This window comes from Eufriesea mexicana, unplaced genomic scaffold (genome assembly GCF_001483705.2).
Source record: "Eufriesea mexicana isolate 0111107269 unplaced genomic scaffold, ASM148370v2 scaffold4744748300, whole genome shotgun sequence".
Lineage (NCBI taxonomy): Eukaryota > Metazoa > Arthropoda > Insecta > Hymenoptera > Apidae > Eufriesea > Eufriesea mexicana.
This window is the reverse complement of record NW_016907858.1, coordinates 1-25197: the sequence shown is the minus strand read 5'-3', so window position 1 is coordinate 25197 and position 25197 is coordinate 1. Positions and strand designations below refer to the sequence as shown.

Genomic DNA, 25197 nt, shown 5'->3' with positions numbered 1-25197 from the left:
ACAAGCATTTCTTAAATGAATAACAAATGTGCTTAAATTTTGTTTTAAAATTGTGTTTTGAACAAAAACATTGTAACATACATCTTTATCAAATTTTAGAAATGCTTTTCTAACGTATATCAAATTTACCAATCATTTAAATAACTTTCTTCAAGGGTGCTGTATGATTTAAGATCATGATTAAATCTGTAACAAATATATATATAAACGTATATATGTATTTATATAAATACAAATACCTATAGTACATATACTTGTATGTCATGATATATCACGAAAAAAGTCATTTACTTACGTTTTAAATGCATCAACTATTTCTGGTACTTTTGATGGATGACAAACAATAGTTGTTCTACACTGTTTTGGATCAAATAGTGGTTTTAGATATTGAGATGCTATACGACTCATATCCTCAATTGTTACTTCAGATACACGTTGTACCATTTGTTGAGTGTAATCATGTGGCACATTTTGGAAATAAGACAAGAATGAACGTTGTACCAAGTTTCCTACACTTTGTTCTTGTTCAATAATTTCAAATATTATACAAGATTTTGCAGATTCAAAAAGTAATTTTTCCCATTTATTTTCAAAAATATGAATTTCCTATAATAATTTAAATACTAAATAATGTTACTTTTATTTTGCGAATATCATATATTTAATTGATTGTATTCTAAATGTATATACTTACTACAATTGATTTTGCTTCCTTATATGCTGCTACAATGTTTGTTGATCGATAGAATGATAAATATAACAGGCCTTCGTGTGGTTTGAAATGTATATTGTACCCATAAGATAAACCCTGACCTCTAATGAGTTTCCACATAGGACCCTTTAAAAATATCAGTGTTTAAATAAATATAATATGATATCAGTTTTTTACAATTATTATGAAGGTACTAATTTTGTTTTTTATTTACCTCTAATTGAGTTAAATATCTTAAACAAACAAATAAAGGAGCCATATCTGGACTCTGGTAATCATTTATACATGGACAAGTTTGGCATAAATAGGAAGATTCTATGCAACCTAACCCTGTAACGCAGCCTTTAAATGGAACCTCATCCAGATTCCATTTAATCAATGCTGAATCAGGAATGGCTTCAAGTCTATATGATTATATGTTTATAATTTATATATGTACATGCAGTTTGTAATTTAAATTATAAAAATGGACTAACTTAGTTTTGCTTGATGTATCAAATGTAGAAAAGTAATTATTCCATGGATCATAAACATTTGGTACTTGAGCAGTTAATTTATCTACATTAGTGGCCACGTACATTACCATATTTTTTGGATTTGTTAATACTTCTCTAACAGATTCAATTTCTGATATAACTTCTTTTTGTCCTGTTTCATCATTCAAACGTTTTAGGACGTTATTAAGAAATTTTTGTTGTCGTAACATACTAGATGTAAATGGATTGCTGTCTAAAAGTACAAAATATCATAATATAATTATCATATTAATGTTACATAATTCTTTTGTAACATTTCTTTTTTACCTTTAATATATATCAATCCTTTCATTAAATCATTTACAACTTTATTTCCTTGTCTTTTAACTTGACCAACATCATTTACCATTTTTGCAGCTGTTATTTTTAATCTATCTGGAGTTATTTTAATATCGTATAAAAGTTCTTTAATCCATTGTACACCTTTCTCATATTTTTCTATTTCAAGCTAAAAAGACAGTTATTTAAGATTATTAAACAATTATAAAATAAAATTTAATATGAAGAATTATTACATGAAGCTCTAAAAGAGCACTGTAACTGTATGCTCCACATGAAAACCTTGAAAAACTATCGACCCCTAGACTAGTATCATTTGTTATAGTATCTGCTTCCAATTCAGTTACAATTTCTTCATATGGAATGAGTTTACCATTTCTCATTATTGGACTTTCCATAATTATTTTCAGTAATAACGGAATATAAGGTTTATATTCTGTTTTAACATTCGAAGTATTCATAATAACGGACATCTGTAAGAAAAATACATAAATAGTAATTGATGACTTGAATACAATTGAATAATGTATACGTACATAAATAAAATTGGTATTAACATGGTCCAAGTATGTATAAAATGGCAACTTTGATACATCAAATCTAGGATGCTGCTTATTACTTTCTGTTGTGTAACTTTTAATATAATGAAAATTGATAAAGTGAGTGGATGGTATAGGAACAGAACTTAATATTTCGTCGGGTACCGGTATCTAAAAGTATATAAAGTTAGTTTCAAAAATATAAATAAATGCATAAATGTAAAATTGCATACTTCATTTTTAGTAATTGCTTCTTGTAATTCCTTTTCTTTTTTTTGAAGACCTTCTTTACCTAAATCTTCAATCTGTTTAGCAACACGAGTCTTTTCTTTCTCAGTTAACTCGTGTCTTTTTTCTAAGCTGGGAATTCCTTTAATTATTACAAATGGAGGATTAAGAAAATATGTCTTTAATAGATTTAACCAATAAGATTCAGTCTCAGTTTCTAATTTTTTAAGATTTTTTATATGATTGGTTCTTTGATCCAACTAAAAGTTTAGAAACGAATATATATTTATTCTAAAAAAATGTTTGAATACAAAAATTTTTATATATATTTACAGTAAATACTTACATCTTCTTTAGTATTGCCATAAAGTGCATATTCAAAAAGCATATGTGCAATTGCATCATGAGGTTCATTTTCTAAACTACTCAAAGTTTCAAGAATACGCCTATGAACAACTGTTCTCATTCGTTTCATATCAATGCCTTTCTCATACACATCATTTAATACTCTTAACAGCTGATCTTTCATTAGAGGGATTTTTGATTTTGGTACACTTTCAAATTCAAGATACAGCATAGATATTGTGTATTTAGAATAAAAATAACCGACATTACTAGCATATGCATTATCAATTTCAACAAATTCTTTCTGCAGTGGACTAACTGATGTGTCTGTTAGATATTTTAAAAGTAATGTACATCCAATAAGATCATACATTTCAGTAATAGCAGAAGGTCCTCGCCAAGCAACATCTACTATACCATTATCTTCATTATCACAAGGATAATATATATCTAGATCTACACTTTCTGTAAGAGGTGGTACAGGATCTTGCCAAGGTTTTTTAAAAAAACCTCTAGGTCCCTGAAACATATATTTTATTCTAATCATATTATGGAAGTAGTAAAAAATAAAAATAAAAATAATTTTATATATACTTTTGATATAATTTTGTTTTCTACAGTTTGTAATGCCTTAAACACATCAGCATGCTTTATTTGACCAGTGATTACTAGTGTCAAATTCTCTGGTCTATAAAATTCCTGATGGTATTGTCTGACTTTTTCAATACTAGTACTTTTTCTTAGATTTTTTAATGCTCCTATAAAAAAATATACTTTTAAAAATATATTTTTTAATATAACAATATAAAGAAAATTTTATACTTTTACCTCCAACAATGGATTTGTAACCACATCTTCCAGGAAAAATTGCTCTAGATAATTCTACATATAACAAATATTCTCCTATATTTTCTTTTCCTTGCATTTCACAATAAACCACACCTGCATCCTCACCTTCACCATTAATATGATGTACTTCAGTAAGAAAACCTGCATCCTTAAAAAAAGAATTTCCTATTTAATTTTATTAATTAAAACATTTTAAATAACAATGTAAATGCAATTATAATTATGACTAATTACAAAATAAATATTTTGTACCGTAAGTGTTGGATAAAGTACATGATCAAGATATATAGGCATTAAAGATAGAAATCCTTCGCTTCCAACAGTTGTCATAGTATAATAAGTACAATCAATTTCTGTTGCAGCATTAGTACCAGATGCCAAACATCTATTGGCTAATAAATCTAAAACACCTTTATATGGGTAATCTTCACTACCTAAGAAAATAAGGTGTTCCAATGTGTGAGGTAGTCCATCATCATCATGAGCTTCAGTAGCTAAATTCATAAGAATAACAATATTACATCATGTATAATGTATATGAAATAATAACATAATTAAATAAACACCATATTTTAAGCAAATACAAGAAATATAAAAACAAAAGAAATTACCAAGACAAAAATAACCATTTACAACAGGTCCATCAACGTCTGCTATACAAACTGTAATTCCAGTATTTCTAGATTTGTAAATGTGTACCGGTATTGTATCATTCGCTTTTATCGAATATATAAAATCAAACGCTCCCATGTTTTCGGCTGGTGAACCGTCTACCGGCGCCATGTTATATTACATTAAATCTCTACTAACTTTACAAACTTCTTGGAAAGCAACACTGATATGTAAATTTTTATATTTGAAAAAATGCAGCTTATTGCAGAGAACAATAGACAAACAATTAAAATTATCAAGAGAAAATCGAAAGTTAAAGATACATATCTCATATAGTGGTTTTGTTATAAAATACTTGTTACCGTAATAAATTTCTAAATACTAAATATATAAGAACCTTATTTATAAGTTACATATGTTATTCTTAATTAAATATTTCTAGCGAGTATTAAAAATACATTAAATAACATTAAAAATATGATAGTACAGAATTATGGACGAATATAGTATTTAAACTATTAATAAATACAAAATTACTAATATCAGAATTATTAAAAAAAATATGTATCTTTTGTAAAAGAAATTTAATACAATTGATGTTTAGGAATTTAATTTATTCAAAAATATTAATGTTTATATAATATTTCTTTAATTTGTTATAAAATCCCTAGCATTAATTATTCACAATCTCCGCATTTAGATTTATGTATACAGATAGCGCTATAGTATTATCTGTTGCGTATCTTTCATTGCAATACTATTGGGCTTAACCTAGACGTGAAGTAAACAAAGAATCAGCTGACAGTTATGGCAAGATATTCTAGTGAATCAGATTCAGATCATAATAGCAGGTATCGTCGAAGACGTAGCAGGAGATCTAGGTAAATAATTTTATACAATTTAAAGTTTTAGATAATAAAATGGATAAAATATATTATATACTTTATTTATGCGTATATGTTGTCCACATTAGAACTATTGTTCTACATTTGTAACTTTGTATATAAAATCATAATTTCCATTAATATGTTTGGTATTATATTCATAGAAATAAATATAATAAGTAGTTTAAAATACTAAACCATTTTAGATCATCTAGTTCAGATTCCAGTGATTCATCTTCACATAGAAGAAGATCATCCAAACATTCAAAAACAAAGCGTAGACATCGCTCACATTCCAGAAGTAGGGGAAGAGATAGGGATCATAATCAAAAAAGTTATAAGAGCTCTAGAAACAGTAGCTCAAAAGGAAGAGAAAGACATAGATATCATTCAAGATCAAGATCTTCAGATTGTTCAAAGAGGAAAGCTAGATCTATCTCAAGGGAAAAGTCTGGAAGTCGTTCAAGTAGTTCACAATCTAATGTAAAAACTATTGTATCTGAAAAAAGTAAAAATATCTTAATAAAAGGTATGATTATGATTGTATTGTTTCAAGATATAAATACTTTACTATTTTTTATTATTTGTTCATGATTTATATAGAAAATATGAATATAAAGAATAAAAGATCTAAATTTAATTATAGAAATTAAGGTTCAATATTAATATAACTCCGTAGATACATTAATCTAACATAAATCTGTACTATGTAGATGATTTTCCAATTGAACCCCGCTTTAAAGAAGGTGTATTAGAAGAAATTAATTCCGAAGGTTTTACACCCAAGCAATTTTCATCTAATACAAAAGAAAAAAAGTTTAAGAACATAGTTATAGACATTAGTGCAGATACTATACAAATTCCAACAGTGGCAGAAGTTCCTTGTGGATCAGAGAGTATTTTTCATTCATCGGTAGCGTATTATTTTCTTTTCCTATGCGTATAAGCGTTAAATATTATACTTGCTATTTCTAAATATTTTTTCTTCTCAGATAATGATTGATCAAGAAGCAAGATTTGACAAATGGGTGAAAAAATTATACACTCTTAGACAAAAAGCTATAGCTGATTTAATACATTCGAATGTTACTTGATAGTTAAATGACATAGCTTTTTTAAAATTTATTGGTAAACAAATGTTATTAAAAGATATTTTGTATTTAATTGTATAAACAGAATTTAAAAAATAAATAAAATATAAGCATTTTATAATTTTCATTAACTCGTTATTTACAAACTTTTTCTGTCAGTAATTTTGTTACTAATTATATTTGTGTCATTTTGTTTGCAGACTAATAAAAATGTGTAATGTATTGTACTTTATAGTATAATATTGCTTATATAAAATTTAAATAAAGTTTTTATAAAGTTGCTTTATTTTCTAAGAAGATAATGATTTGCACGGTATGAATTTTATATCTGTTAAATATAAACATTAGATTTGCGTGATGATAGTATCGATATGTTAGATTCGAGGTATTTGTCGGATTCTTTAATATTTTATTATATTTTACGAATGTAACGCGTTTTATTTATTTTGTGTCGTTAAGTGAAATATATTATCTAATTTGAAAATATTTATCTAATGCGTTTTCTTGCTATATGTTTAAAATAGTACTGATTTCTCTTTTGGCGGTTACCAGCATCTTTTTCTTGCTACGATTTACATTACGACATTTGGGAATTTAATTTATAAATGCGAAAGCGGATTATATACAAGCATCTAATCATATGTACATTACAAACAGGTACTCCATTAATATAAAAATACGAATAATATTATTATTTCGCGCACACATATTTTTCTTAATTATTTAATATTAATAATTATACACCTGTACCATAAATTGTAGAATACGTTTACATAGCGTGAAAGGTGTAAGTGAAAGACTGAACACATTATGGCCTACCGCAATTTTTATTTATGCGGACGTTTGTTTCTACAGCTACATTTTAAACATCGTTAAAATATACATATAATATGATAAATAGTAATAAATACAAAACATATCTTAACAAACGTTAAAAATTAGCATACATCTCGTGATGATTATAAAATCGTGGATAACTTATCGAATGTTAAAGAAAAGGATTCTTATTTCAAACGTTCTTTCGAAGAACACGAATATTGCACGTATATAAAATTTCAAGTGATACGTATAATGGTTACCAGTTGTTTTGCGAATTTTATTTTAAGTACTGAAAAAGGAATCGATTGAGAAATAATGACACTGCGTTTGCTAAGTTAATTAAACGATATTGTTAGTATTATTGCAATTTATATTCCGCTATAAATGAATATATCGGAAAGTTGTATGCAATTAATATCTAATAGTATCGTTTATTTCTAATAATTAACTGTGAGGTCTTTATGTTTATCGTATGAATATATCGTTATTCTCTTTATACTAGGAAGGATACCACGTCTGAAAGAAACGAAGCATTGCAACATAAAAACTTGCACGTTTTCGACGTTAAACGAGTAACCGTTTTCTTCGTTTTGCGATTGTTCAACTGAAAATGTGCTAAAACGATTAAATATATTAGATATCGACGTAAAAATTCGACTGTACTAAAATTATCATCGTTTGCAATTATAGCCACGTTTCTATTGTTCCAGACAAAAACTATCCTATGCGTTATGATAAACGTTGCCCTATGTATTCCCTTTTCGTAGTACACGCGATATATATTACTACACCTAGATGAATATTTAGTACTGGTATCCTCCGTTAGCTGTAGCGTCGCCACCACTTCCAGATGGATATCCACCATTAGCGTTGTTTCCGTTGTTTCCGTTTCTGGAACCGCCATTGTTACCACCTGGTCTTCCGGATGGATACCCCCCTGGTAATTCAATTACATATATATTTAAACGTTATTTGTACAAAATGTTTTTTACTATTTTTAATGGGAGAACTTGATACCTTTACTTGTACGAGACATAATAATAAATAGAATTGGAAAGAAATTCTTATGGAGAGAAAGTTGTGGAAGTTATTAAAGTTACAAAAGTAAACGGAACAATGAAAATTTCTTACAGTTTGTCGTATTATTAACTAATTAAGATATACGTTTCTTTTACCATCGCTGAAGTCAGGTCCACCACCGGGCCTTCCTGACGGATAACCATTGCCATTGGATCCAGCCCCGTTAGGTCCGCCACTTGGATATCCATTATCTCCACCATTACCTCCTGGCCCACCAGGACCGTATCCTTGATTTGCTTCACCTTCGTATCTAATTTGAGGTTTAAATCCATCTTGATCGGCCTCGTATTCAACAATTTGCTTTCTGCCATCGGGAAGCAGAACATTGAACTCTCCCTGTGCACGGTCTCCGTCTCTGCTTTCCGTATGGCCATAATCAGCGCCAGATTGCTCGTCCTTGACTTCGTAAGAAAATTCGTATTTCGCTGGTTCCTACGTAAATAAATACGCCAAATAAATATGAAATGAAATACATCACAACGAGTGAACGAAACGACACGTTATTAGTGTTTATCATATACGAAGTTATAAAAGTGGAGTTTCTCTTTTTTATATTTCAATATTTTAGATGATATCTTCACGAATTTCGTTCGATATGAGGAACTTAAGAAATTCGGAATATTACTCTATAACATACTAAAAATCGAACGTAGCAAAATATTATCTTGATTCATCCTCTACTTGGTACGATAGGGAAAATATTCTACTTGATATCTTCTGAGAAAGATATCGTCACGAATAATCCGTCATGTTAGGTAATTATCACGAATATCCACTTACATTACTTTCATCTTCACCATAACCTCCATTACCGCCACCATTTCCACCTGGTCCTCCAGAGGGATAACCACCATTGCCTCCTCCATTGCCACCTGGACCTCCAGAGGGATAACCACCATTGCCACCGCCGTTACCACCAGGGCCTCCAGAGGGATAACCACCATTACCACCTCCATTTCCACCCGGTCCTCCTGACGGATATCCACCATTACCACCATTAGCACCGTTATATCCTCCATTTCCGCCACCGTTTCTGCCAGGTGGTCCATAGAGTCCCGATGGTCTTCCTCCGTTTCTATCAGGCGTACCGTAGGTTCCGGACGGTCGTCCTCCACTGCCACCGTTTCCACCGTTTCCTCCATTTCCGTTTCTGCCCGGCGGTCCGTAGAGACTGGACGGAGTTCCACCTCCATTGCCACCACCAAAGCCGTTTCCACTTTCCGGTGGTCCGTAGCTGCTCGATGGACTGCCGCCGAATCCATTCTTGCCAGCTCCGTTGCTTCCACCCCCGAATCCATTTCCTCCACCAGGTGCTCCGTAGCTGCTCGATGGTCTTGCTGCTCCTGCACCTCCATTCCCACCGAGTCCATTGGATGGTGCTCCATAAGAACTGGAAGGTTGACCACCACCGAAACCGTTTCCTCTGCCGCTACCGTTTCCTCTTCCACCGTTCGAGCCACCTCTTCCATTGCCAGAACCACCGCCATTGTAACCGTTTCCACCAGTAGGTACTCCGTAACTGTTCGACAGACCATTGCGGCCAGTGTCGCCTCCACCGATAGCATTTTGTCCGTCGAAACCAGGTGGTCCATAGGTGTTGGATGGTCCTCCGCTACCGCCTCCGTTGCCACCGGGGCCACCGCCGCCAGGTGGCAAATACGAATTCACCGGGGGCTCCGAGCGCACCAGCGTCAGGGCCACGATGAATACCGCTAATCCGATCTGTAAATACGAGATTTGAACACGTGTACGTGTCGACTAGACAGTGGGTGAGTTATGACCGGTTGTATAAGTCGGTTGAGATTGAAATTAATTCGGGTAAAGTACGTAGGTGTGGAACGTAGATTTTTAAAGACTGCAGTTTGCTTTGATCTCTGTCGATGCTATTTACTTTCTTATTATCTGTGCGTTTTTAAATCGTCATTGTACGCGTTAGAGGGTGAGTATTTTCAGACTCGCGGGTCGATAATTCGATTCTCCCAATGGATCAGCGATCTAATTTGCGTAGAGAATCTAGTGGTGGATCTAGTGGGATCTAGTGGTGGAATTTTAGCACGAGATACAGAGTGGAACAGAGTCGGTGTCTCTGGCGTTGAGCAACTGAGAATAGGACGTAGAATAGCGTCGGGACATTTCGACGGATGGAACAATCCTCGCCTCGCGCTTCTTCCTACTCGATGCTTATCAGTTGCAACAGATATAATTTCCCTCCTACCTCTCTGGATCCAGGTTTTCTCACCTTAGACATGGCGTTGAATCGGTGGATCTTTCCTCTGGGTGGAACAATAAACCACGCCACCGTTTTTCCCTCGTTTATCCTTGAGAAGGTGAGCCTCTGGATCACGCGAGGTGCTGCACCAGGTAGGCCTGCGTTTCCGTCGGTTCTACCTTTTGGCTATGCACACCTTCCACCGTTGGATGGTGTCGAGGGAATGACAAACTTTGGTTCTAATCCGCTTTATATATCCCGGGATTCATCCGTGATTCTAGATCACGGTTTGGTGCAAGCGCTGTAGGATTTACAGCGAGGCTCGGTGTAACTGTGTCACGGTGGTGTTGAATCAGTCGGTGACGGTAGTGATGGTGAGTGAAGAAGAGTGGGACCGTAGCAGCCACCTAGAGTACGGATTCGTTCCATATTTCACGGGTTACGAATCCTATATTGTAACGCAATGCGGCGCATCATTAACTTGGAGCATCGCTCCTCTCGTGCTCGCTTCTCTGTCGGTCGACGAGAGCGGCAACGAAGAAGGATGCAGGACTTCGTAAGGATACGGACCTTCTAAGGATGGCAACTTGGACCGCTCGTCTTTGTTAACCGGCTTGATTAATACTGCTCGCGTCTGTTCGCATCGGAAACTTTCACGAAATTGTTCGATGCTTGGCGATTCTTCCATCGAACAGCGAGCCAGGCGAATGAGACATTAGGCAACGTTAAGCGAGTGTACTAATTACGGAGGTAACTATCTAATTAGGAGCCAGAACGTTGTTTAACGCGATAGGAAACGATGATTAATCGGACGCTGCTGGTAGCTGATTAATTAGCCGAGAAATTCGAATCTTTTTCCAGCGTCCAAGCGCGAACCTGGTTACCGAGCTTGGGGTGTAACCGCGCCACGCGTGATTTAGGTGTTCCGATTAAACGAAATCACGTAGCCGAAGCACGATGGACATGTATGCATTTCTTATACATCTATGCTACGTGTATTACACCTACGATAATGTTACACGTTTATTTAACCCTTCCGATCTTTCCATGTCTCCATGTCATACTCGTGAATGAAACGCGACAATTTTCTCTAACCACGAATATGAGAAAAAGGAGTTGGAAGAATCTGGCAATTTTTCATCCGATATACCTACACTGTTACGATAATATCGTAAACTATCGATCGCAAAATGGGGCGTACTTGACAAAAGTATCCGTCTAGTCGAATATGTTGCAACGAGCAACTATCGACGCAGTCTTTTAGACTCTTCTTGGACTCTCTTCCAGTCCAGCTTACGCGTTTTTCCTTCTTTTCGTCTCGAGCAAGTAAGATGAGAATTTAATTGATGGCGAAACGAAATGCCGAAACGATGACTGGAATATTTCGGGAAGGTGCCGCGTTAATGGCCGAAGAACGCGCTTTGCTTTTCGACTTTCATCCATCTAATTTCGCAACCGATCAGTAGCCTTCGATACCGAATGTCATGGGTTTGATACAGACCGATTTTTAAATGGCGTAATACACTTTCCTCGCACTTTCAATTTCTCAGGACGTTTATACGCGTTGCCATAACGCGATCCATTAACGCCCGCGTTCGCTTCACCGTCGCTTCTTTTTACCATGTACTTACCGATCAGCGTATATAGTTAACGAAGGATCCAGGTTTATTGCACGGATAAAGCGAACCGTGTCTAACGTAACAACGATGGAACGATTTTAACATTGACAAATATGCTTTCGCGAAAATTCAATTGGCCTCCGTTTAAGGACCGATCCTCCGAGGCTCGCTTAACGTCGTTGTTATAGAGCGAATCCGTTCGATGAGCACACAACGGGGTAAAAAAATGTTTTAGAACCGTTACATAAACCGCGTGCATGTGTATTGGGCACAGCGTAAAGTTTATTTATGGTTATATTAATGTTCAGCAAGTTTTTTCTCCGTGACAAACGACGGGTTAACCGGGATCTTCGGGTCTTCTGACATTTTTCACGGAACAGAATAGAGGCAGCCTCTTCTTCGCGTTCGACGAGGAGAGAAAAATACGCGTACCATCTATGAGCACGAAACCATACCGAAAGATTCTATAAAAAGTTCGATCGCGTAATTCATGTAGGGAGGACTTGGAAAGGAGAGATGGCAATTAAACCTATTATGTCCTATGCGGTTAAGGCAACGACGTGCTTTCTGCCAACCAGGCTTTCTCATACGTTTTTACGAAGTGCACGTCATTGAAACACGAAGGGGTTAAGAACATCGCTGCTTAAAATGCACATACGTGAAGCTCGATCAACTGGAATTCATGCATCTTAACCGTATCCTTTAGCATGTAGTTATGGGCACACCGATGGAAGGGATGAAGCCAATACATCGGTACCGATCAAATAATACGAATCACTTTTCATAGCCGCATAAATCCCAGACCCCGTTCGAAATAGTTTAATCGAAAATTTATAAAAATCTCCGAGTGTACACTTTCGACACGTTTCATTCGTTACGGAAGCTTCTTTTTCCACGATCTTTTAATCGTAGAAATTACGAAATAAATATTTTTTAACGAAATTAGATAGCGAAATAATTATTTTACGCTAAAATGCTATCGATGTCGCATATTCGCCAACTTATTAGCAGAAGTTCGATATTCGAGAAGCACGAGTCTGAATTTTTCGTTAAATCAATCGTCAGAAAGAGCTCGACGACTCGTTCTTCCGACACGGCCGATTCGACAGGCACGCGATTAATAGCGGCGACTAATTAAGCCCGAGTCGTTTAATTATCCCGAAAAATGTCGCGTGGTAGAATTAGTAGGGCACGCAGACACACGGATTCAACTGTCCAACGTGTACACACGCTCGTATCCTGGATGCAGAAAGTTTGTGCAATCAGTGAACTCGTGCTGAATACAGGTGGTGGCAACGTGGGATGTTGGTTAAGATAGGGATACATTATGCAAGATTGCGTCACGGGTTTATTGTATCAGCACCTCATCGTAACACGAGTAAGATAGCGCGGCGGGTACCTAGGATTTTTGCGATCGGAGATTTATGGTATTCGCGAATCCTGAAATTCGTCTTAATCGGTTTAGAACAGTTTCGATTGTATCGCGCCGTGTCCGTTTTATTATACACCGGCCATGGTTTCGAGGCACGTCGCCGTACCGGAGGAATCCTCTTCGTGCATAAATCGCATAGCGCAACGAGGTGCCATGGATCGTTCGGATCTGATAAATGACCGAAGGCGAACTGTTTTACGCTCGATAAAACGGACCTTACGCTGGCACTGATGCATCGCTCGAAATTTTCTACCGATTCGACGGAGCTACCCGGAAGAATACCGGTCCGAACCGAACCACTTCTCCATAGATTCGATCATTTCGGCCAGTCGATGGCAATCGCACGCCACGTTCACGAACGTGACGTTAAAGCGATGTTAATACGCCCGGTGCTTAGCTTCGTTCGAGTTTCAACCAAGTACGCATGCTACTGAACACTGCTTTCGACTACACTTTCGAATTTTTTTTCCAATTTTTCTTCGCGGATAACGCGATAGGCGATGCGTGCAGAGTTACCGAAAAATTCCAACTTTTCCAACAACTTTTTGTAAAAACTCGCGAATATACCGATGTCTATGATTGTAATTCGCCGAAATCTAAAAAGGTACCGATATACGTACTCTCATTCTATTTTTACGAAATTTTATTTATCCAGCACGAATTAATGCATATAACAGCGATAGGTTACTATTGGCTACTATTAAAAGGAGCTTTTTTCGCAACGTTCAGATTAATTTTTATTCGCATAGGAAGATAATTATGTACACTGTTTTCTATCCAATATACCACTTTGGTTATCCTTGTCGACGTGTATTATGTTTAGCCACGTAATACAGATGTACGGCTCTAGAGTCGAGAATACGAATTATTTTTCATTTTGACGGAACAAATGAAGTGTACGTAAAATAAAAGATTACCCAATCTCTCGTAAAACCATATGCGAATACGCGCGAACGTTCCTTCGGTTATCACCGATTAGCGAAAATGATGAAATCGGTCGAGAAACCGTATCGTACATCCACGTAGGCGTTAATTGTTATCCTCGCTAAATGGATCGGTTTCATGGAAAAGCGAACAACGCGGAAGCTTTCTGGCGAATGGAAATTCTTCCCGGGGCTAGATTAATATTATGGACGTGTTGCACGTGGTGCCGGGAGATTAATGTTTATCGCCTGGTCGAGGTAAAAAGGTAAACGAGCAAGGATAAATGAAGTCACGAATGGCTAAATTAACTCGAGGAACTTGCTTAATAGTTTTTCCGATGATTATCTCTGGACAGCGACGCGTCAACGGGGAAAGATGGCAAATTAGTTTCGGAGATAACTGTTACGTAAAGCAATTGCCCAGACTTGCGTACGGCGTGCAACTTTTGCACTTTTATGAGACCCGATTGTTCTTCCGTGACCTTCTTGCGCGCCTCAAACGAGTTATCCGACTCGCTTATTATTAAATCACGTTGCATCCAGGCTTTTCTTTGCACCACCGATCCCCCTAATCGTTTTTATCTTTCGAACGCTTTACGATTTTCCTGCTTTTACTCTCCTCGAGATGAATCTCTCGTCGGGAAGTTATTTATCTCCTCGCCTTTCCATCTCGCCGAGCATCGAAAATTTTCCCTCGTTATTTAGTCCTCTCTGCTGCGTGCCCTGCACGTGCACGACGGACTAACGAGTGTTGGTATTAATCGTCGAACGTGGGTCACACGGTGAGAAATTGTAAAAAATATCGAGATGCAGAGGGAATTCAAAAGATCGAGTGAAAGAACAGGGATGGAAAATGGAAGAGAAGATATACGAGGAAAGAGAAAGAGAATATATACGGAGGAAAGGAGAAAGAACGTGGCATAAATGAAGAACAGAGGAAAGACAGAAGCGCGATGGAAATGGGAGAAAACGTGATACGTGGATATAAGAAGACACCGAGTATACGAGTGTAGCATAACAGGAACATATACGTAGCTGATGCTGCCACGTAGAACTCTGCACTTCACTTTCGACCTTGGAAGATCAACGTTATCCTAACTCTTATCCTAATTCGATTAAGTGTCGAAATTGCGGAATGCAAGGAAATGGCGAAGATACAAAATGGACGAAATGGAAGGAAAAGTATGGAAATTCTCTGCAAAAAAGTGGTAGATATGTATACCATTCTGGTGTCGTTTACGGAAACGTAACGGAAACGAAACGAAAACAGAAACAAACGTCTAAAAAGCAGAAGAAAGAAAATAAAAACGCTGGAGCTAAAATCGGGCAGAAATACAGACGAGCGTCGAAAACGTAAGAGAAATTCTTCCTCTTCGAGAGGAATCAGAAAGATGCGAGAAATTCAGAGGAAACGATAGGATCGAAGCTGGAGAATTAAGGAACGAGGACGATTTGAGAGTTTTCTTGTCACATTCCCATACCCCGGATCGTACACGTAGCTCGATACACGTTTCGATGTACCTGCAGCTCGTAACACGGAAGATTCGTGTCGTTCGCAAATAATTCAACCCCCAGTTCCTGTTATTTATGCAACCTCGACGGTGGCTTATGCAACGAGCCCGAAAAAGAAGGGATGCGAGACGTGTCCGAGACGTTTAAAAGGCCCGTGTGCACATTTACAAATTTAGCAATTCAAAGCACGTTATCATGATATCACGATCGATCCAGCGAGAGTGATAGTTTATCGCTGGATATGCACATTATAATGGGATGCATCCGCTCTAAACTGCGGCCATTTATTCCGATGAATCAGAGCGTGCTTTCTCTGGCCGAGCAAATGCGATATATACCCATTCGATGCACCGGTATAATCGAGCAGTTTCACCACTTCTATTTGATCTGTGAAAGTGTTGGAGGCCTGTGTCTGAAGATGAGCGCTCGTGCTACAGTTAGGTAATGTTCTTTTGCCTGATCTAATTTACTGTCCCTACATCGATCTACAACTGTCTCAGTGAATTGCAACACTTGCGCCGTTAACGATGCAATGCGGTTAGGCGCTTACACTTTTGATACAACGCGGATGACTTATGGCCGTCTAACGCCGCGTTATGCATCGTTGGTCCTTGCTTTGCTCCCGCGATAACGATTTCGAAGGTTCTTCCAGCTGGATTCTCATCTCGTCGCCATATTTTTCTTCCTTTTTCCTGTTTTCCTTTTTTTCCTCTCTTTTTTCGCGCAATTCCAGATGAGCTATATTACTCGCAGGAATCTGATTTTTATTTTTCCAGCACTACGAAAGAGTGCAGAAGAGTACAGAAAGATATAGCATAGATATAGCAGAGTAGCTCAGTAGACTAGAGAATAGTATGGAATAGCACAGAATAGTTTCAAAAAATATAGCACGATACTGCATAGTATAAAAAAGCATAAAATTCTACGGAACATAGATAAATGATAGATAAGCTAAATAGCAGGATATAAATAAATATTATGCAATAAAGATAAAATATAGAATAACTACTGTACGTATGTTCCGATGACTACGATAAAGTCAACCTATCGACGGTTAATTCGGTAAATCCTATATTCTCGAAGCTACAATTTTTATACGTGATCGATAATTACTTAACACCCACTTGTAATTTCTTCTTCACGTTCCTGTTTCATAACCAACAAACTTCGGCTTCTCGCTGACAACATATGTATGATAGATAAGAAACGTATAACGCTAACTTCTTATCCGAGGTGGCGTGATGACCGAAAAATGACCGAAAAGCGATAGATAAAGAGTCGAATCGTATGATCTTCTGAACATTCTTGTACGCTTAAAAAAAATTATGCAACGTTCGTTTAAAATATGCCAAGCGAAACAACGTTTCCAGTGCAAAGGTTAATCTCAACGATCTCGCATTGAGCAACCGATCGAATGAAGGTTCTTGTACTTGAAGCCAGTGAAATTACGTTAATGCTCGCTAACGCGTATAAATCAGGAATCATAGTTAATTTCGTCTGCTCGATCGCCTGCAGTCATTGTATTTCGTCTCTCTCGTAAAACGTGCAGCGTCGAAGGCTACCTTGAGGCCTGGATCTAGCATCCCTGTTCTCTCTTGCAATATGGAGTTCAAGGCGGCATTCGATAAAAAGTAATTGAGTTTTATAGAAAGACGGTGATTTTATATAGGCGAAGACGAAAAAAGTTAAGGTCAAATTCAACAGGTAGATTAAGAAGTCTGGCATTGAGAGAGGATTGATGCACTGACATGTTGAATGATCGAAGAGATTAAATTCTATGTTTGTACTCTGTATTTCATTTCCACCAGACTCTGTATTCCGTTTCTACGTTTGTTACGAACGCGTTGCGAGATGTATTTGAAACAACGCCTTTCAGAAATTTTATTTTTAATTATAATTTCAGTTGCCAATTTTCTTTTTTTATTTTTTATTTACATTTATTTCTCGCATTTTATTTACAGTTATACATATTTTTATATTAGAATATATTGGTCGTGCAATTGTTAAGAAAGATAATTACGTGAAAATGATCTGATCTGAAGGATTGGGATTATGATAAATCAACATTAGCATACACGAGTAATTTGCAGTTGCTTTTAATTTTCCATAACAGTTACGTTATCGAATCGTGGGTGAAAATCTAACGGTTTTCCAAATTATTGCCATAAGTTGCATTTATTTTTAGGATTCATGGGACTACCTACGGGACAGTTGAAAGCTTTGGCAAATTCTTCGGAATTTGAGACCGGACCGATCACCCTCAAACGTGCTGCACTGTGCACGTCATATTTCGCGCTCTTTATGGCAGTTTCCCTGTCTTCTTCCGTTTCGCACCACAACTATAAGTAAAATTATCTTCAAGGTATCAGGCGACTCGAATCACAGAACAATAATGTTTTTAAACGATAAAACGAAAAGTAGGAATTAAATTGTACAATTTGTAAATTCTAAAACTGAAATCGTCTGATTTCAAAATTCTAAAATTCTGAGATGCTAGAATTGGTAGAAAAATTCAGCAATATTTTACCCGAAATTTTACATTATTCTAAAGTAATATCGACATTAAAAGCGTGGCAGAAACTTACGTTTCCAAATGATAAGAAGAAGAGTTGGTCATTGGTAAATTTTTCTAATCCCGGTAGACCAGGGTCCACTTTAGTACATTCTCGTTCTCTTCGTTTGTAAGCTCTGAACACAGCGTGCAGACCCATCGTATCAGCAATATTTTCACCCGCTGTTTGGTTCCCATAATCCTGCAATATTCCCCATTTACATACGCATTAATTTTTCTTTCCTACAATCTCAGTTGCACTGTTTATCTCTAACAATAACTCCTTTTTCTTTATTAAATTATAAAATCTTAAATTATAAAAGTAAACGTAAAATTTAATTAATTAACTTTATATAGATCTTGCTTATTATGGCACTTTCGCGTAAATATAGAAATAAAGCTCAAACTTTATAGCGATATAAGTGAAACTATAAATTCAACATGGAACATTCACCTTGATCGTGTAATTTTCTCCCTTCAGGATACTATATCCGTTATACTGATCCACGAAACACTTTGCTCTCTTATTGTAAGCCTGTGCCATCGCGGATAACCATTCCATTGGTACCCCTTCCTTGTCGTAAAGGTGACCTAATATCGACACGTTCATCAAGTCTTGTCAATTATCTTTCGAGTTGCAATATTTTCATAATAATTCACCTGAATCGTCGAATCCGTGGTTCACCTCGTGGCCCATGACGAGTCCGATAATACCGAAATTCACGTACCTGAGAAACGAAATCGACATGATTCTCGATGAAACGTATACATCCACGATTATGACAAGTTCGATATTTACCATGGCCGGTTATATGCAAAGAATGGACTCTGGAAGTCTGCTGCAGTGATTGCTGTATCGATAAAACAGTTTATCAGAGTTTAAGTATTATTATAATTATTATTGTAATAGAAAATATAACAGAGTATCATTATTCCGTATCACGATAAGATAGAGATATCGGTACGTACATATAGAATTTTCCGTTGGCATGAAGAAAGCATTGAGTTCCAAAGGATCCAGTATGTCTCTGTAAGACAAGTATAAAAATTCAATATCGGTTTAAGTCACCTTGACGTGATTTTCCAACGATATCTTACTCTGCGTTTTCATCCTCCTCTGTCTGCAAAATTCTTCGCAAACGTTTCCACCTCACAGATCTAGCATAGTTCAGTATGTTCTCGTAGAACGAGGTACCAATCGTAAGCTTGGAAAAAGAAAGAGATTTATCGCGACGAAAGAGATAAACAGCGATTAATCGTGACAATTAGTTCAATGACTATTAAAGACTGACAAATTATCAGATATTTAATATCGCCATCGATCATCGTTCAAAGAAATGTTACCTACCCCTTGGAAGTAGCGTTTCACGAGTGTTTCATTTCGATACCAGCTTGGGTAACCGACCCAATTCTTCATGTGCACCAGCTTATCTAAAATAAAGTGTTTAGTATCGTCGTTCATCCACGTCGATTCTTTGATCTGATATTCCACCTCCTTTTGTATATCGTCGATCATGTCTCTGGCCTTAAAGGATAATAAATAATAATTGTGAACGCAGGATGCTTTTTAAGTCACAGTGAAAAGACGTTGATGTATGTTAAACGTTAAAAATATCTTTGTCTCGCAAGACGCGATGATAAGAATTATTACCGATTTCGCTACATCTTCTGAGAAATATTTTTTCACGTATTCGTATCCTGCCACGTTGGATATTTGCACTAATTGCAGGCACATCGAGTCCCTGTGGAATATTTAGTTAAGATTGAGTTACTACAAAAGGATTCGACAATTTTTTGACACGTCGTAGAACTCGATATTTCGAACAATTTTCTTCAACGTTCGTTACCATTTCTCGACTATCAACTCTAAAGATATTTCCAACTTTTACTATTATTCTATCGAATGTTAATTTGTACGACGTATCAAAAAGTTATCCAAGTCGATGGATACCCTAATCTACCTAATATATTATTTTCTAATTATCTTTTCGCGCGAAGATCTCGTTACGAACCTCGTGGGAAAGCGTCGAGACATACCCATCCATTCCTCAGCCAAATTTCTCAAAGCTTCCGGACCAGCTATAATCGCTTTATTAATAAAGGCCCAGTGAACGTAGTTGACTGTAACAAATGCGGTAGTTTACACGATTAGTTTATAGCAAGGGTTAAAATGAGAATAGTTTTATGTTAACAAACTCACCGAGCACTCTTTGCGGGGTTTCCGTGAGCAAAGCATAGAGACCATCTATGTAATCGGGAGATGCTAATACAATTTCTACGTTTTCATCGATCTCCGCTCCAGCCTCGGCAAATATCTTCTCTATTTTCTTAATCCAATTTATCTGAATAATAATGTAATTAATTAATTACATAAACGTTTATTTCGGCATCTGTGAAAATATTTGATCAAAGAGTATTTAAGCAAAGTGTCTTACCTTGTTAGTGTGGGTAGTATCGCCGCAGCTTTTGTACAAGTATTGCAGTTCAAGAAGCGTCATATTTACGGGTTCGTCGTCGAGCAGGAGCGTTAACTGAAATAAATAAATATCATTACGAATAAATTGCAAATATCGAATAAACAGCAAATTCGTTACGATATAGCGAGGATTTACTTACTTCGCCTAGTTTAACTATGAATTCAACGAGATCATCGACATCTTTCTCCATCTGTTCCCTTGCTATCTCGATTCCTCTCCCATTAGAAAGTATTATCGATACATTTAATATGTGATCTTTATATTCTTCTTTTAGCAACTCTATTACTACTTCTTCCAGGTCGTCATCGTCGATATCAAATATGCTGTCATTATCCTCATCGTCATATTCGCTATCGTTATCATCGTCGCTGTCCTCTTCTTCGTCAGTGTCTTCGTCTTCATCATCGTCCTCGTTAGATTCATTATCTTCGTCGTTACTTTCATTATCTTCGTTATCATCGTCATTTTCTTCATCGGACTCGTCGCTACTGATATAATTATCATCGTCATATTCTTCCTCGTTGTAATAGTTACTTTCGTCCGAGTTTGATACTTCGGAATCATCATCCTGTGTATAATACCTGTTGGATGTGTGCTTGCGTTTTGAAATGCCCATTTTGTTCATAGCACGATGAGCTTCGTGATTGGCTATTTTCTGGTGCTTATGACTTTCCGTGTTATGTAATTTTTCTTCTGTTCTATGTAATTTTTCCTTCGTCTTCTTCGCTTTCGTTCCCTCTTTTTCGTGAGCGTGTCTTTCAACTGCTTTATTCTTATTATTCTTCCTTTTGCTGTGTCCTAGTCGCTTAGCAGTCTTCGTTTTGACTATTTTCTTCTTGCGTAATTCTTCTTTGTTAATAGGCCTTTCCATCTTCCTCCTTCTCACGGTATTCTTACGAGGCTTTAACTTCTTATTCGAATGTTTCTCTAAAGCCTTATGTCTCTTATTATTTCCCTTCTTACTCAGTTTATGGCGCAACAAATTCTTATGCTTCGATAAGATTGCCCTAACGCGATGATGAGCTTTTCGTTTCAAAATGTCTCTCTTAGCGATTCTCTTCGTTCGATCTTTACTAATATGTCTATTCCCCATTTTCTTCTTACGCTGCCACCTTCCACCGTGTCTCAATTTTCTATGATGCTTTCCAACTTTTACTTTCCTCTTACCTTCATCTTCTTCTTCTTCGTCGCCCGAATCGCTAAAGCTCAAGCTTTCACTCTCTTCGTTTTCATCGTCATTTTCATCTTCATCTTCGTCTTCTTCGCTCTGCTGTTGTTGACCTTTTTCTCTGCTTCCTTTCTCCTGACTACCTTCTCCACTTTCGTTATTTTCGTCACTGCTGTCTAAATTGTAATCTTTCGCTGTCGAAAATATCTTATCTACGCCTATAGGTAAATGTGGTGTCTCGATCTGAAACATTATTTAGAGGCGCGTTACTTAGAACAACGAGCCAACGTTCATTTCGATTCTCATGGATCATGATCGTACCAGTATCGTATCGTTGCCTTCAAACGTCAACCTGGAGTAACGTATATCGTGAAACGCGTTGAACCCTATTAAACGAGCAAATTGGTCATCGACTATTTGCCAGCTGTATATATCCGAGTCCCATTCTCCATCTTCCATGATAAGTGGCCATCCTCCGTGTCTCCACAGGGTGGAGAGTATCGGTTCGACTCCTCTTTTTTCTATGGCATCTGTAGAACGTACATTTCATTTCTATTATTCTCAATTGTATCTCGGTGTATTAATTTTTATTAGATGAAAAAAATATATCATTTTCTTTAATAAATAGCACGAGTTTTAGAATATAATTCACATCGATGCGTTTGCATGGATTTATGTCAATTGAGTACGTACCTACGTCCATGCAACTGCGGTACCACTTTTTGGCAAGCTTCACTGCGAAAAGATCGCTTGATTTCATGTCACTTGTAATTATATCTGAAAACAAAAGAGAAATTATTAAGATGATATTGATATCGTATTTTAATAGTATCTTAATTTAACGAATAATACGAACCTTCAATTTGACGCTCGATTTTCTCTTCTACCATGGACCACAAGCTCCATTGGGTCCTATTTTCCGGAATGGGGTTGATCTTTGACCAATTTCCACAAGCATACTCGTAAAAATTGTCACATGGGTCTACGGTCTCGTCCATACTGTCCTTGATTACTCGTGCTGCATTGCGAAAGCAAAAATTGATATTAAAAAATATAAAGTAGTAAATAAAAAATATATATGTCAAATTGTTTATTTGGAAGGATTGAAAAATTATCGATTATAATATTGGATGAATACAATGAAAAGATCTATTGACGCTATAACTTCGAATGCAAAAATTAAAATCGTGAAGGATTTCAAAAATTTCGTAATCCGTTCCCGAGTAATAAAAATAAGTCGTTCTCTGAGCTAATTTACTTTCACGTAGATATTCAATTTCGGTTTTATTGTACGGCAATTATTACTTACCAATTAAGTGGCATTCTTCGGTTTTACATATTTCTCGTTCGTTCTTCCTTTCCTCGACAGCATCCTCCCGTTTTATTCCAAACAAACGTTGCAAACTGTGAGGATAATTCAGCAGAGAGTGTGGTATTAAAGATGCACTTAAAACAGCACACAACGATGCCCTGGAAATATTTGCGAGATTAAATTTTACAAAAGATCTTCCAACAGAAATTGTTTTTGATAATGTTATTCTGAATTTTCAGCTTACAGTAACAATAGACGTAACATTTTAACGATGTGACCGAAGCCAAACTTCGTAAAATTAGAAGTTAGGCTTTCGATGCAACATCCAGTCTTGCTCTACGACGTGTGAGAAACACGGCGGCTGTGAATTTTATACTAGTAGAGGGGACATAGCCATGAAAATATTTCTGCAATGTCCTGATAAAATATTATAACATGTTTCTGTATTAAAATAGATAGAGAAAGATCTGCATCCTTTGCCCTTGTGATTTTTGTAGATGTAATGTCTCAATATCGCACCCAGGAACTTCATTGATAGTACCATTCCATTCATTTCCGTTTGGCACAGATGATTATATCAATTAACGAGTTCTTAGAGGTCTGATAATTTCAATTAAATGTACATGACTTCTATTCCGGTGTACTAGTGCAATTTTCTAGCACTTCAACCAATTATGTTGAATTTTCGGAAGTAGATGATCATTTGCCATTTTTACTTCAGACAGAACACGCCGTAAATTTGACAGAGGGTAGTCTGAAACGCGAATACATTGGGCAATTATCATCGGTCAGTACTATGGGCTAATCGAATCCACCGTCCACTTCATTCATACTCCATCCCGCATAATTATTAGTCAAATTTAAATTATATTAATTTACAACTTAATTATGTAATAATTTAATATCTTCTTCGTTTCATTTATACATTTATTCGCATTTTTATTACCATAAAACTGCTAATATGCTACATATGTTATACACACTTCAATGCATAAAATGCCGCATGAAATTTTCAAGTATAATCATCGAACACTGAGATATAAATCAACAAAATTGACAAAATTTTGTGCCTCTACACATCTTAAGATTTCCAGCATGATAAATCTACAGACACATCTCGTACTCAAGAAATTTAATTTCAAACAGTTCTCCCATAAACTTCCTACATTTCCAATAAATATAAACTTCGTAAATGACAGATCAAGTATATATACAATTTGCAAAAAGTTAAAAAAATATTATATTTATAGTTAGTAACAAAATAATATTGTTAATAACAAATTGTTCATAAGGAAAATTTATCATGAAAGTGAAAAAATTAATAAATTATTGGCTACTACTTGAATTTTAAATGTAACTGCGTTAAAATGTACGTATAATCTACAAAAAAGTTTATAAATAATTAAACCAAACCTTGCCTAACCTAACCCTGGCAAACCTAACCTTGGCTAACATAACCTTGGCCAACATAACACTGGCTAACATAACCATGGCTATAATAACCCTGGCTATAAATAACCGTGGCTAACCTAACCAAGGCTAACCTAACCATGGCTAACCTAACCTAACCTAACCTAACCCAACCAAACCTAACCTACCTTAACCGTGGCTAACCTAACCTTGGCTAACCTAACCGTGGCTAACCTAACCGTGGCTAGCCTAACCGTGGCTAACCTAACCTTGGCTAACCTAACCTTGGCTAACCTACCCAAGGCTAACCAAACCATGGCTAACCTAACTTAACCTAACCTAACCTAACCTAACCTAAAATAATCTTAGCTAACCTAACCTAACCTAACCTAACCTAACCTAACCTAACCGTGGCTAACCTAACCGCGGCTAACCTAACCATGGCTAACCTAACCATGGCTAACCTAACCGAGGCTAACCTAACCACGGCTAACCTAACCTAACCTAACCTAACCGCGGCTAACCTAACCATGGCTAACCTAACTGAGGCTAACCTAACCATGGCTAACCTAACCATGGCTAACCTAACCGCGGCTAACCTAACCATGGC

General features: G+C 36.3%; 4 protein-coding genes across 4 annotated transcripts; 1 reads left to right on the top strand and 3 right to left on the bottom strand.

The window, feature by feature from the left end:
• Positions 1 to 125: 125 nt before the first annotated feature.
• LOC108555138 (uncharacterized protein C05D11.1) lies at positions 126 to 4391 on the bottom strand. Its single transcript, XM_017910707.1, has 14 exons — positions 4100 to 4391; positions 3741 to 3982; positions 3468 to 3636; positions 3234 to 3397; positions 2641 to 3159; positions 2300 to 2554; positions 2064 to 2237; positions 1764 to 2000; positions 1516 to 1696; positions 1189 to 1441; positions 927 to 1116; positions 691 to 838; positions 296 to 521; positions 126 to 186 (listed from the first exon to the last, which is right to left on the bottom strand). The coding sequence occupies exons 1-14, from the start codon at positions 4269 to 4271 to the stop codon at positions 126 to 128; spliced, it is 2991 nt and encodes a 996-aa protein (XP_017766196.1). The 5' UTR covers positions 4272 to 4391.
• A 480-nt stretch (positions 4392 to 4871) lies between these two features.
• Positions 4872 to 6078, top strand: LOC108555994 (luc7-like protein 3). Its single transcript, XM_017911936.1, has 4 exons — positions 4872 to 4981; positions 5191 to 5513; positions 5698 to 5897; positions 5977 to 6078. The coding sequence occupies exons 1-4, from the start codon at positions 4908 to 4910 to the stop codon at positions 6076 to 6078; spliced, it is 699 nt and encodes a 232-aa protein (XP_017767425.1). The 5' UTR covers positions 4872 to 4907.
• A 1619-nt stretch (positions 6079 to 7697) lies between these two features.
• LOC108555063 (resilin) lies at positions 7698 to 10222 on the bottom strand. The gene is made up of 4 exons (XM_017910594.1): positions 10214 to 10222; positions 8755 to 9696; positions 8070 to 8406; positions 7698 to 7831 (listed from the first exon to the last, which is right to left on the bottom strand). Exons 1-4 carry the CDS (start codon positions 10220 to 10222, stop codon positions 7698 to 7700), a joined length of 1422 nt encoding a protein of 473 aa, XP_017766083.1.
• Positions 10223 to 17749: 7527 nt separating this feature from the next.
• LOC108545527 (endothelin-converting enzyme 1) lies at positions 17750 to 23534 on the bottom strand. Its single transcript, XM_017897233.1, has 18 exons — positions 23422 to 23534; positions 23175 to 23335; positions 22722 to 22883; positions 22559 to 22642; positions 22187 to 22395; positions 20837 to 22108; positions 20656 to 20751; positions 20421 to 20562; positions 20233 to 20341; positions 19872 to 19962; positions 19569 to 19745; positions 19319 to 19425; positions 19190 to 19248; positions 19020 to 19071; positions 18881 to 18948; positions 18675 to 18811; positions 18255 to 18422; positions 17750 to 18008 (listed from the first exon to the last, which is right to left on the bottom strand). Exons 1-18 carry the CDS (start codon positions 23439 to 23441, stop codon positions 17826 to 17828), a joined length of 3297 nt encoding a protein of 1098 aa, XP_017752722.1. The 5' UTR covers positions 23442 to 23534; the 3' UTR covers positions 17750 to 17825.
• Positions 23535 to 25197: the final 1663 nt, after the last annotated feature.